At 42.8% G+C, this 13,971-nt stretch overlaps 1 protein-coding gene across 2 annotated transcripts in view; it reads left to right on the top strand.

The window, feature by feature from the left end:
• The window catches only part of LOC109987541 (retinoic acid receptor beta), a 106,482-nt gene that overhangs the window by 61,289 nt on the left and 31,222 nt on the right, over positions 1–13,971 (top strand). For both annotated transcript variants that reach the window (XM_020638646.3, XM_065948318.1), the window contains exon 4: positions 11,100–11,260. In XM_020638646.3, the coding sequence (XP_020494302.3) occupies positions 11,100–11,260 (161 nt within the window). The remainder of the gene's footprint in view (positions 1–11,099; positions 11,261–13,971) is intronic.

Raw genomic sequence — 13,971 nt, 5'->3', positions numbered from 1 at the left:
TGCTGAGATGGTTAATGCAGTCTGGCGGTTTCATTCAAACACAGTTTTTAACCCATTCTTCATTTATATAAAAAATATATTTGAAAAATTGTTTCGCCCAGGTATGAAAATACCAGTTCCCTTCCTTAATATGATTCCCACTATCACATGCAGTCTAATTCTGAGATTATTCATTCAGGCCTGCAGTCTCCCAGTAAAGATGCACAGGTTTGCATATTATCTAGAGGAATGTAGAGGCGAGGAAAGGTGTGAAAAGAGTTCTATTAGTTTTGTTCCCTGAATAAATTATCACCCACTTAAACCTTTCTAACAGCTGCAATTAAATAGAGTAAAGTGGGATTTTATGTAAAGGGGGCTGCACAGTGGTTAGCTCTGTTGCCTCACAGCGAGGAGTTTCCTGGTTCAAATCCCCGTCTGACAGGAGCCTCTCTGTGTGGAGTTTACATGTTCAACCCCGTGCATTTGTGGGTTCTCTCCGGGTTCTCCGGCTTCCTCCCACAGTCCAAAGGCATGCTCGTTAGGTTCATTTGTGACTCTAAAATTTGCAGGAGGTGTGAGTGTGGCTGGTTGTCTGTCTCTATATGTCAGGCCCTGTGATTGACTGGCGTACAGTCCAGAGTGTACCACGCCTCTCGCCCAATGACAGGCTGGGATCGTCTCCAGAACCCTGCCACCCCGAACAGGAAAAGCAGTATAGATAATGGATGGTATGTCTGTAATGGACCACCATAAAATTATCTAGACTTGTAAACATGGAGGGGGGGATATCAAATATTAACAAACAGAAGTATGAATTAAACGTTTAAGTGCTTTTTAAAAAAAAACTCTGAACAAATTGAGGTGCAACCACTTCCTGTTAACTTGTTTATCCAACCTGCTGCTTGGACTTTGTGTCCAAACAACAGAGAGTCAGGCCTAACAGGATCCACTTAAAAGACCTGACACCAATTAAAATAGGCTGCTTCATGTCTTCAGACACCCTTTATAAAAGGAACTCGGTCACCTTCTGCGCTCAGAGCCCTCATGTCCCCTCTGCTCTATTGTCATCTATAGGAACCGTTTGCATTTCACAGGTTATTGGCATCCTTTGATTGCATCAGCATTTATGGCTCAGGTCCACTTCATGCTCCATTAGCTTCAGCAGAGGAGTCATGGAAAAGATGATGACTTGATATCCTGAGGCTAAACCCCCCACAGAGTCCCTGATGAGAAAAGGGGGACTATTCCCCTGCTTCTATGGGTGGAGGTGAGGGGGGGGGGTAGCATCCTCACCTTGCTCTGAACACCTGAATGGTCTATGCTGAGAGGATTCTGCTTTTGGGACTACAGGGTTGGTACATTTATTTTTTTAACTATAACCGATACATACACTGTATATAGAGCTCAACGGTGTGGTTCAGGAAGTAAAAATCCAGTTCATTTTCTCCATAGCGGATTTGAATATTAGCCGTGACATCGTAACCATCCAAGGTAGACTTACCACGAGCTCCCTGAGTGTCAGTGCGAGACGAAGGTGTATGCTCCAGAAGACATGCGTTCCTATGACAATAACATTGTTTAAAGAAAAACATGGTTTATTCAGGATCACAGGAAAAGGAACTACACTACCCACAATCCTAGAGTATCACAGGGACGTCTCTGATTGGTGAAGCCCGCAGTTACCATGGAAATGTAGATGGAAAGAAGGTTGGTGTACGATTTGAAAGAAGCGCTCTAAACTATTGTTTGTTGGGTCTCGTTGGAGTTGCAATGGATTGTGGGATGCGTAGTTCCTCCACACCCAGAAAAAATATGCATACCCTCTCGTTGACTTTTTCTCCCATTTTACAATTGTTGTTTTGTACCAAATCAAATGATTTGAAGTCATAAGTGTTCAGGTATGTGGTTGGCTAGGTTCAAGGATTAAAAATATTGTTACAAGGATTTACTGAAAAGTCAAAGGAGGACTTAAATGGTGACTTAACGTCATTATTGTGTCTACTTTTTAAATTACAAATTTCACTGAAGACACGACAGCTAACTCATCCGTATAGCTCGTCACATTATGGAACAGTTAAGATCATTCCCATTTGGTTAGTCTATAAAATTTAAAAAAAACAAAAACATTCTCAACTTATATTGACCCAAGAGAAGAGAAACTAAAAATGGCAATCACAGGCTATAAATGATCTGAAAGCTTGTGTGTTGTGTTTGTGGTTATTTCATAATGAGAGAGTAGAGAGCTCGGTCTGAGGCCTGAGCCAGAAATGAACATCTGCTCCTGGACACTGGACTCGTGCTATCATGTGCCTCTGCAGATAACTGAACGGATACTTAGAGTGGAGCACAAAGGGGGCAATATTATGAATGTGTGTGTGTGTGTGTGTGTGTGTGTGTGTGTGTGTGTGTGTGTGTGTGTGTGTGTGTGTGTGTGTGTGTGTGTATATGTGATTGTGTCTATGAGTGTGTGCTAATGCTGCAGCTCCAGCAGGTATGGGGTTGTATGCGTCATTACACAAGTTGTGTCTTTGTATTTTTTCTTTTTTTAGTGGTGTGCGATCATGAGTCTCACACAATCATGAGTGTTGATGTGATGTTTTATTAATCTGGTGAATCTGCAGCGGGAGAGAGGGAGGAAGACTGTTAGACTGTGTGTGTGTGTGTGTGTGTGTGTGTGTGTGTGTGTGTGTGTGTGTGTTATGTTCGGTTTGCATGGGCCTTGAGTATTAATGGAAGTCATGTGAGAATACGGAGAAAAGAAGAGCTTGAGTTTTTGAGTTTGACAACTTGTTTAATGTCTTGTGTGAGATTACACTTAAAAAAAAATTGCTCATGTTTTTTTAAATGTATTTATAAAGAACAGGTCCAATGGTTTAGAGTTGTGTTTGCATTCTTGACCTTTGACCCGTTTGTCTGTAATCTCTTCCAGGAATTTTAAATCCTTTATTCAGCAGTTACAGCCGTTAGCTACGTTGCTCTTTTCAAAAAACACCTGACACTTTTAGATCACGGGAGTTGCTGGTCTACTGCTGACTTTACCAAAAGTCTCACAACATAATAACAAAAAAATAACTGGGAGGGGAGAGGTACAGTACTTAAAGGGATACTTCACCCATTGAAACATGAATCTGTATTGACATTGGGTCATATATGTAGTAGAAATGTGAAATAAATTTTGAAGTTGGTGCCTTCTTGGCCGAGAAAAGGCAGAAAGTGTCTTTTTGGCTCATGTGGATGAAAGACACCAAATCCCAGAATGCACAGCACTGCAGGCCACTCCCACTAAGGTCCTCTATTTACAGACATATTTACTTCAACACATACGGCCGTTTCCTCAACTGATTCCGAGATTTCTTCCAGAAGGAATTAGCATCTTGGAAATTCCTGTCAGAAAACAGACTCTATGTCTGTGTCCACAGGCAAACAGTGAGAGCACCGACACTACCAGTCCGCCCCAGCTCCTCGTCCTCACCGCCGCTGACAGGAAGGCATTATGTCTCGGCTGTTGAGGTGGCATCGGCCGGCGGCGGCCAGCAATATAGCAATATAGCCTCGAGACGGTTGCTGCCAACTGGCCGGTTTTGTTTCTTGGCTGCTACAGCCAGCGGCGGCCCTGGCAGCCGCAGTAGCCTGGAACCAAGACCGGCCTGTCGGCAGCAGCCATCTCGCCGCTATATTTATATTTTTTCACCATTATCAGCTTTCTCCATGGAGCCTGTTAGCATAGCTTCCAAGCAAGATGCCGGACGTTAAGTTCCGATTCTGGGAGTGAGTTCCCACCCACTGATCTGTGATTGGTCTGTAGCTTCAGTGGTCGAAAATATGACAAACTAGCATTGTAGTTTCACGCCGCTAACTGCAACAGCTTCCGATGATGCAAAATGACGATTTTTGCGTCATCGGAGGCTCCTTTTCAGACTTAGAAATACAAAGATTTCCCATCTCAGGGGAAAATGAGGACGGAATGCACGACCATTCAAAAATACTACCAGGTTTCTAATGATACAAAGCTCAATGCGAATGGGTGAAGTATCCCTTTAAGAAAAATCTAGTTTTGGTTAGCCACTGTTTTTATAGTTTTTATAGTCACTGTTCTATAGCCACTGGTAGCTTTAAAGGGAGAGGTGGTTCAGAAAAAGCAACATATCATTTAACCATAAGGTCAGTCTATGTTGGGATACTCTCTGTGATGTTGTCACACACTTAGAATAACAATCTGATCCTGTCAGTTGCAAGAAAATGTGTTGAAACTCAAAATTCACGTATCATGAAAAATACACTTTACCATGTTTTTGAATGTTAGAATGTGTTCCTAGTCTGTCTACAACCCCCCCCCCCCCCCCCTCCCAATGATGAGAAAAGTCCATCCTCTCCATCTTTTGCCTGCTTCACTTTTCAGAAAATGTGTGCTCAAACAGGCCATTTGGAGATTTTCCTCCTGTTCTGTTTGTTAGTCATACCAGTGTGGGAAAGCCTCGGAACTGGCCGGGAAACCATCACGAGACAAACTGATTCACCTCTGTTCTGTGCCCCAAGGTCAAATCTTAACAAAGCAGGTTTCCCATCTGACAACCCCCCCCCCCCCCCCCCCCCCCCTTCCATCCCATCAAGACCATTAGCTTAAACTCAACATTTAGGTGGCAGCGATAAATAATTACGGTTGCTCGACACCCACCTGGTTAGTGTTAAGTGCCGTGGCAGGCGGCCCGGGTTGCACCACGCGGGCTGCAGATAGATGGTGTTTATTTACTGCTGCATCTGTTTGCTCAAAGAGACGCTGGGAGAGCCCGGCGGTCTGCAGATGGCTCGTCTGAAGCTTCTCTTAACCGTCCTCGACTCCACAGCCGCCTTGACTTAAAAAGAGGACAAAAGATGGAGGGGTGGGACATTGCTCATTAACTAAAGGGGAGGGGGGGGAGATGAGTGTCTTGGATAGCAGAGGGATTTTAGCAGCGCTGTGAAGAGTGTATTTAACAGCTCCACTCAATGACCCTTCATCCCCTGCTCGAACACTCAGGAGAGCTCTTCAGAAACACTCGACTCGCTCGTTCACAGCAGCTCAAGCAGAGCCTGACAGAGAGGCAGGGTGCAGGGTCTTAGTGAGAGCCACACACACACACACACACACACACACACACACACACACGCAAGCGCTTTCAGTATTTGAAAACAGTTTGTTCTATGGTTTGTAAAAGTCAGAGAGACATTTCAAAAAGCATCGTTTCAATATTTGGTCCAAGTTGTATAGAAGCCTGGTTGATACCAAAGTAAAGATATCACGTCTGGACCATGACTTTTATGTTTAGGTGTAAGTGCGTTATGCATGTTCTGATTTTTAGAAATGATCCTGAGTTGACTGCAGCGAGTGAGAAGTTATGAAGCGCAACATGCACAGATTTACCATTGACGATAAAAGATGCAGAGGCTTTGAATGTGACAGTCAGGAGCAGTGATCACAGGAACAACATAAAGACGAGTCTGTGTGCTGCATGGTTCCCTCGGCCCCCTCTGTGGGTATTAAAAAGCTGTATATTTTCACGGCCTCTTGTCCGATGCATCATTTTGGTGTGTCTGCTCATGCTTGCAGTAATTTGCTCAGGGTGCAGAGGTAATTGATTGCCCAGAGTGGGTGGGGGTGGGGGGGTGGGTTGAGGGGCTGCAGTTGCCATGTTGCTGTCTTCCTAAATCACGTCTCGTGGCTCTCCAGCCTCTGTGTGGACCACAACCCCCTCGCCAGACACTATTTGTCACCTCACAATGACAAATGACACACATGGACAGATTGTTTACCATCCCCCCTTTCTATACCATTATCTCCCCCCCCCCTCCTCCATGGGGCAGAGTGTTTGTGTTTTTTTTTTACTGTCCGTCCTCTGCTGTTGAAGTTACATTTACAGGATTATCCAGAACTTTGGCACACCATGTGTGTCCTCTGGATGTCTCTTTACTGCAGATGTTTTTGTTGTGATCAGGATCAAAATATCATTTTTTGGTTTATATGTGATAGTAAGAAAATCCTTTATCATTCACCGGGAAAAGAGACAGACATTTTGAAGGAGAGGGAACATCTCTCCCAGAAGACATTGAGAGTTGCATCTAAAATAAAAAAGCACGGTTGTTATGTGAAAATGGAAACAGTTAAGAGGTATGCAGAGTCTGTTGGCCAGGGAGGACATTTTGCTGTCTGAACATCTGGTTTGTGTTTGTAGTCCAAATTATCCAATCACATCTGGGCGTGCATGTTTACAGTCTGAGGAGAGCGAAAGAGACCCAACCCAGCAGCTCAAATGCGTCAACTAAATCTCAGAACAGTTTAGCTTCCAATTATGGGTTGTCACCATGTCAGAGTTTTAATCTTTCTTATAATTGCAGTAAAAATCAAACAATATTGATTCCTATTTCGTTACCATGGCAACACAGTTACAAGTCCTATAGGCACCCAATAAGGGATAGTTTCTTGTTTTGAATCACTTAAACGTGCATGCAAATTCCTGCATGCTGTCTGAATTGCTCAAATTACTAAAATGTTGCCAGCGTATTCGTGCATTTTAGACAGAGCTTTAAGCGGATGTTAAATGACTTTGGAGGGAAGACATATCTAGCTGTAGATATTCTGCCTGATATATTTGTTATTGTATATCGATCTTGACAAAGATTTACTTGTAATTTCATGTCTTAAGTGTATTCATGTGTCTTATGTCATATTTGTAAGTATGGCTGTGAGTTATTTGTTGCAGACTTGGTTACCTGTGCTGCCGCCTGTCTTAACCAGGATACTTAAGGGAAATATATATTTTTTTTACAGTTTGGTTGGAGTTCATTGCAGCGATTTGTAGAACGTCTCCAATCTGAGGTAGCTGTGTGTTTATTTTGATCTGGACTGAGTCGCATATCGACCCACTCCTCTGTTGGTGTAGCCCCTCCCCCTGCCCCCACACTGACTCTATAAACCACAGTGAGCGACAAGGTGACAAGGATCAACTCTATGCTTTTCATTTTACTTTTCTGAAGATTACTTTCAGGACTTATGCAGCAGAAAATACCTTTTTAAATCTGGTGTAGTCTGTGCCCAGACTCGACTTGTTTAGGATAATGTAGCCAGGCTGAGTGTTTAAGCATTTCTTCCTTTTTTAATGAATTATAATAAACCTGTCCACTGTCCTAATGTGCTTCACGCTCCGTCCAATCATAGTTAATGTAGCTTAAATTATACATTCCTATATGTACTGTATATATATATTTAATGGATATGTAGGTCACAGATGTAGGTCAGTATGTATGGAGTGATTAATGTCAGCACGTTGCTGCTACCTCTCGTAGTGACAGACATCTGAACGAGGCTGCAGCTGACCAAAACATTCAGACTAATTCTGTGAAACAGGAAATTATTTTGACTCTTCTTTCATTTCGATGCATTAAGATGATCCGACGACGATGAAGAGAGCACTGGAGATTTGAGATGAGGGTGTAAGATGTCATATATATATATCAATATGAAACATACATAAACAGCATATGGACACTCTCGGGTACTTATATATTTGTCTGATAGGACTCCCAGCTGTGTGTTGAAGGCTGTCGATGTAATGAATGTGCGTAATTTCTCTCAGACGCCTTCGGCTTAAGAGAAGGATTAGACTCCTATTAGAAAGATAGGTCCACTCCACACACAGCAGCTGTAGGCTACACGCTCCCCGTTTGCTTTCTTTATGACATATAGAATATTGGACTCCCAAAGTAAAAGAAAGTTGAAGCGTAGGAATTATTTGAGTGTGTTTGTTGGCAGGGTTGTTTCCAAAAACTGTGATTAAAAATGGACAGTGACTGAATGCCATCACCCATTGGTTGGGCTTCGAAAACCCATTGATTGTGGTTGCCATGCTGGAAATGTTGTTTCAACCTAACTATCAGTAATCTTCACCCAAGGCTTAGAGCTGGTTTTTAACCTCCTGACATACAGCTGTAGCGTGCCTGCTCAACAGCCGGGTCAACCACACACTTTATTAAGAATAACTCTTATCATTCATAAAATCAAAACTGAGGAGTGATGAAAAATGTGACCTCCTGTTCAGTGTGTGGCTGTAAAGATATGATATTTAAACATGTTTATTTCTGCTGTAAAAATGGGCATTTTAATATGGGTGTTTATGTGTCGTCTGGGGCTTCTGCAGCCAGCCTCAAGTGGACACCCAAGGAACTGCAGGTTTTTGCATTTCCGCATCCAACACCAGAGGGTTGATGCTTTGTTGTCGCACAAAAAATCCTAAAGCAGAGAAGACGAGAGTGCAGGGAAGCAGCTTGGGAGGTGATTGGCTGAAGCTGGATTTTTGGATATTCGCAAGCGGATTGCAAGCATACAATCCAGATCACTAGCAGAGCGAATTTAAGTGCAACAGTGTATATTTGAGTGCAAGGGCAGGATTTTGAGGGAACTTCTTTCAAATTCTGAAATCAACCATTCATACTCTCTAACTGGAAGAGTCTGCACTTCAATAAAGATTGGAAAATAATCCCAATATTTAAGGGCATAAAACATTGTTGAAATCTCAGATTAGATATTTGAGGTTAAACACAGTGGGGTTAATACCTGATTACGGAAATAAACATAATCTGTCAGTATCATAACCCTTCTGGCCATCAACACTCTGAGCTGATGGTGTTGTCGGTGTGGGGTAGAAAAAACTGCCAGATGTTGACGTTGGTGTCAGGAGCTCTATGATAAAGTTATGCCAACACATGGAGGCTGATCCCTAATCACACACCAGTGCACGATGCTCCAGAGATTAGAGTTTCTAGATTGCATCAAGCTAAAAATAGTCACCCACCACTTATCAGGCCAGTGGAGTGATGAATGTGTTTTGTACAGGAGTGGATGTAGCACTCTGAAGCCGTGATGTTTAGCTGATACATCTGTTGTGGTGTTCTACAGATGGTGCACTGTGGGTTTATCAGAGGGTTTTTTTTCACTGCTTATAAGGAGCCTACAAGATGACCAGAATCTCCAGTTCATTTTCTATTTTAATGCTGAAAACTGTAATTTTAATGAAGTTCAGTAAATAATAACTTCAAGCATGTGTGAGAACTTTTTTTAACTGGTTAAAGGACAGATTTAACTCTGACCCCTAGTGTTTAAAATGGGTACTGCAGTCTAAATTCAAAACATTGCAGAGAGCCGTCGCCCCCTCCTCTCTAGAGTCGATGCGAGGTTGAGGTTGCCATGTGGTGGACACTGTAGCTTCAGTGTTTAGTCAGCTCTGCATCGGTCTGTAAACCTTTCTGTGTTCTAGCCTCTCTCCGTTTTTCAAAAGCATCTCCAATATTGATCCTAGTTTGAGGACGTTTCTGCTCGTGGAGCTTATTAGAGTGTGTGACTGTTGTGTTGCCGGCCAATGAAAAGTCCCTCTGCACCGACGATGAGCCCATCTCCCCTCCTTGTTATTTTTAAAGTTGTGCGTGCAGCTGATTACAGATGTGTGATGTTGGATTATCATGCTGTGTGTTGGGTAATAAAAACTGGTCTGTTTGTGTGAGTCTCCTGCTGCGATGGACTTCAAAGATCTGCTCCAAATGCAGCACAAGACTCTGTGGACTCGGTCTCTCAGGGTGCACTTCACCTGAGCTGCTGCTAATGAAGCTTGTTTGGTACTGTGAGTCTCTCTCCTGAGCGTTTCTGCACACAACTGAAAATACAATGATCGGTTAGAAAGGGCATTTTAATCTATAAAAATGTGAAGAATAAGAAGCTGATGACATTGGTAAACAGTCACTCTGTTGGTGGTTTAAGAAATAACTGTATGTTGTCATCAGTCTTATTTGAAATAAATAAATAAAAGAAAAGGGGGGTGGAGGAGGTGGGGAGAGGAGTGTTTAGTTAAGGTATATGTTTATCCATTTACATGGCCACATCATGTATGAGGATGTTTCTACAACAAAAATACAAAGTGATATACTGAGAGCTAAGGCGAGCAGTAAAGTCAAGGCATCACTGGTCACGTCTTGTGTGAGATTTTTTCATCCACCATCACTGTCACATCGTTTTCTTTAAACAGATGATTATGGCACACTGAGTGAGAATAACTGTTACAAAGTAACACCACCACCCTGGTCTGCATGTCTGCAAGTTTGTGTGCATGTGTAAAAACAGCTTCTGATTGGTTTTAAGTGAATAGCATTTGTATGCGTCTGCTCGAGCCACAGCCATGGCCAGTGCATTATGTTTACAGGTTATTCGTCCATTATTCTTTGAATGTGATTACTAAGGAATACCTGGAGGGAATATCCTTGAATGTGGCACAAACATCCCTGCAGACGTAAGGATTTTTTTTGGCCAGCAAACTCTCAAAAGATTGAATTTAGGCCAAACACAAGAATGTATCCACTTACAATAATATCATTTATCACAAATCTCATTAATATAAATATGAAATTATTTAACTTTAATCTTAAATTGGTTAAATTGGCGGAGTCAGTCGTTTCTTACTGGAAGGTCGGGGGTTCGATCCCTAGCTCCTGCAGCTACATGTCCGATGTGTCCTTGGGCAAGACGCTTCACCTCAACTTGCTCCCGCTGCTTCGTCGGCGGCGTATGAATGTGATTAGTTCCTTCTGATGTTCTCTTTACATAAAAGCCTCTACCATCAGTGTGTGAATGTGTAGGTGTGGCCTGCAGTGTAAAAGCACTTTGAATAGTCTAGAAAATAAATCTACAAGCTCAAGACCATTATAAAGGTTAAGTGAATGAATGAATTTACAATTCTTCCCCTAGCTGCACAAAAATCGCTGTAAAATGAAATTGATCAAGACAATTAGTCTGCAAAAAAAAAATGCAAAATCGATTTATGAAGTGCTTATGTTTTCACTGACACTTGGGTTTTCTGTCTTTTTGAGACGTTTCCAGCAGCACTAAGCTGACAGAGCAGACTGCGGAGAAACTTTCTCTCTTTACAACGCCCTGCATGCCTTAGAAGTCAGAAGAAAAGGCTTAAAGCAGCAAAGTTGTTCCAAGAATTGTCTTTTATTTGCCTTCAGTCCATCAACATCCAAAATTTGCTTCTGACCATCAAGTCATCAGTTTTCAAGTCATTGTTGACGTTAATCCAAATCCTTTGTTTCTCCTTCAGCTGTTCGGAATGACCGGAATAAGAAGAAGAAGGAGAGCCCAAAGCTGGAGCTGGCAGAGAGCTACGAGCTGACAGCCGAGCTGGAGACCATCATTGAAAAGATTCGTAAGGCCCATCAAGAAACCTTCCCCTCCCTCTGCCAGCTTGGCAAATACACCACGGTGAGTTCACTGTCCGGCTGTGTAATTCGTAGTAAACAGCAGATCAATTAAAGCTTTGGGTGCATTTCATTTTGAATATTTAACATTAGCTCCAGTTTAGTCATTTTTTTTAATTTATATTTATTTTTATTTCTTTATATTCAGGTGTAATTACAGATTTCTTCCTCAACTGTTTATAGGTTCTTGTTTAAATCGCACATACATTTTTTTTATCCCTGCACGGGTTATGTACATTTCTTGTATGAATCTATTTTTAATTGCACAGTTTAAGTTTGATTCATCTAGGGGTATTCTTTAAATCTTTTTTTGGGTTAATATATATGTATGGGGGGGGGGGGGGAGTCGGCTTTGTGGTTAATTTGTAACAAATGTTTCATGTCATGTACGTTCTTTAACCTGCTACTGGATGCTTTGAATTTCCCTCGGGAGCAATAAAGTATCTATCTATCTATCTTCTATTACTCTAATGACTCAGACACCAGGCAATTCAAAGTGCTTTACATAGGCACAAAAAGCATTTCAACATTTCACAAGATAGTAATAATACAATAAACAAAATACAACAAGTTGAGGTAAAAACAGTAGGTAAAATAAGATTTGGATACAAAATAAGTTGAATAAAAAGTAATTGATCAAAAGAAAACTGTAAAAACGTATTGTAAATACACACATATACATATCTGTGAGTAAAACAAAGCAAAGCAGGTAAATGTCTCTAATAACCGACATGATGGTTTACTCAAATGCCACATTGAACAGAAATGTTTTGAGCCCTGATTTAGATGTGTCAACTGTTTTAGCACACCTCAGACTCTCTGGCAGTTTGTTCCAGAGGTGGGGGGGGGGCATAAAAACCAAAAGCTGCCTCATACTTATCCTGGGCACAGTGAGGAGGCCTGGCCCAGACGACCTCAGTGGTCCTTGTGCGTCACAAAACATATAGAATACTTCAGTCCCACAAGCATCCTGTGAAAGATCTCTACTCATCCCAAACATATTTTCTGACGTCCCCAAACCACCAGAACACTTTGGGTTTTTATAGGGTTGATTATGAACATATAAGCAGAGCTGCAGTTTGCATCTTTGGCTCCATAAGTCTGGGTTGCTTACGGCCCCATTATGCTCCTTTGATCCACTCTTACACAGTAGCTGTGAGTGCTGAGCTCATAATGATAATCAATCTCTTGTACTGTACTCTAAATCCCTCTCTAATGCAGCTGACTGTCCAGGCAAATCCTCGCCGACACTTCGTCTTCTTCTGCTCACAAGAGCCATTGATTGGACATTAAGCGTGATGGGGAGACAATAGAAATCATGCATTATGTCGGCTACTGTGCAGCTAACACATCATGACTTCCAGCGGCCCCTGGTGAGACAGATTCAAGATGGTAGCATTGTTTGTTTACCCCAGTTTTTATACGCTATGCAATGGTGAGAGGGGAAATTAAGGGAGAGGTGTCAGGACTGAGAGATGCTGTATGGCTGCAAACATCAAACTCTCATCGGGGGAATGTTTGCAGCTCGGCGGCTGCCCATCAGTCTGCTGGAGGCAGGCGTCAAAAGAGCCACCAGGTTTTGACATGTCTGAAAAGTGGAATAAATTCAGCTGATCCAACTGGTGTCATTATCTGCTGCCATGAATCAAAAATGTGCGCGGAAGCAGTGGATCCGTCCCCTGGTGTGCAACAGCGCTAAGCTGGGCGTCGTGAGGCTTGTCAGGGTTTGTGAGAGCTTTATTCCTCCCGTCACCTCCCAGCAGACGTCAAGGTCTGTGGCGTCCCTGAACCTCCCCCCAAACCCTCAAACCTTAGGCTAAACTAACAACCCACAAAAAGGCCAGATATGGAGGGGAATGTAATCCTCGCAGGTCCTCGAAGAAGAGACTCGTCAGTTGGACACATCAGACCCTCACTTGTCTGCTCACTAAGCCCGTCGACCCTGTAAAAGGACACATTCTGAGCGACAGATAGCGTTTCTTCCCCCCCCCCCCCCCCCCGAGGGACACGTCTGCACTTGTCATGACTCAGTGCAAAAGTTGTAGGTCAGACAAGTGTCGAGAAAAGCTCCAGAGCGAGCACATGACTCTGTAAAAAAAACCATTGTTTTGTTTCCACTGAGTTTTCATGAGGCTTTGACAGGCGAGCTGTTCCAGCTGCAGGACCCGGGTGCAGGTTTGATAGCTAGCAGAGATAGCGATGTTTGATTGACATGCCGGCATTGGCAGCATTATGCGGGGAGCTGACAGCGTCTAATGTGTTTGTTTTGAGAGATGACTTACATATAGATTCCAATGAGAGATGACTGACACTTAGGGGGGTGTTTGGAGCAGGAGGGGGCGGGGCATGTTTAAAGACTCTGCGATGCTAGTTTGGAAATCTCATGACAACTGTCACTCATGTCAAACAGAGTCTCTAGTAAGAAAAACAAACCTGCTGAGCTGCCATAATGTGCAGTAATGTCTCTCTTGTTGCAGTGATGAAAGCCATTCAGTCACTGACAATAAACCCTCAGAGCACAGATGTGTACGAGATGCTTAAGTGGAGCAAATTGTCACACAGTGCAGCGACGAGCTCTCCACTGTGTGCAGCTGCTGCTGTCGCTTCAATGTACAGTAAGCCTCCATCTCCATAACTCTTTTATTTTCCCCTTTTCAAACCCAACACAAAGCTCCTAATCGCTGTAACCCCTCCCCACTCCACCCTCATCCCATT

The sequence above is a fragment of the Labrus bergylta genome, chromosome 19, assembly GCF_963930695.1.
Source record: "Labrus bergylta chromosome 19, fLabBer1.1, whole genome shotgun sequence".
NCBI lineage: Eukaryota > Metazoa > Chordata > Actinopteri > Labriformes > Labridae > Labrus > Labrus bergylta.
This window is presented reverse-complemented; position numbering and strand designations above follow the sequence as displayed.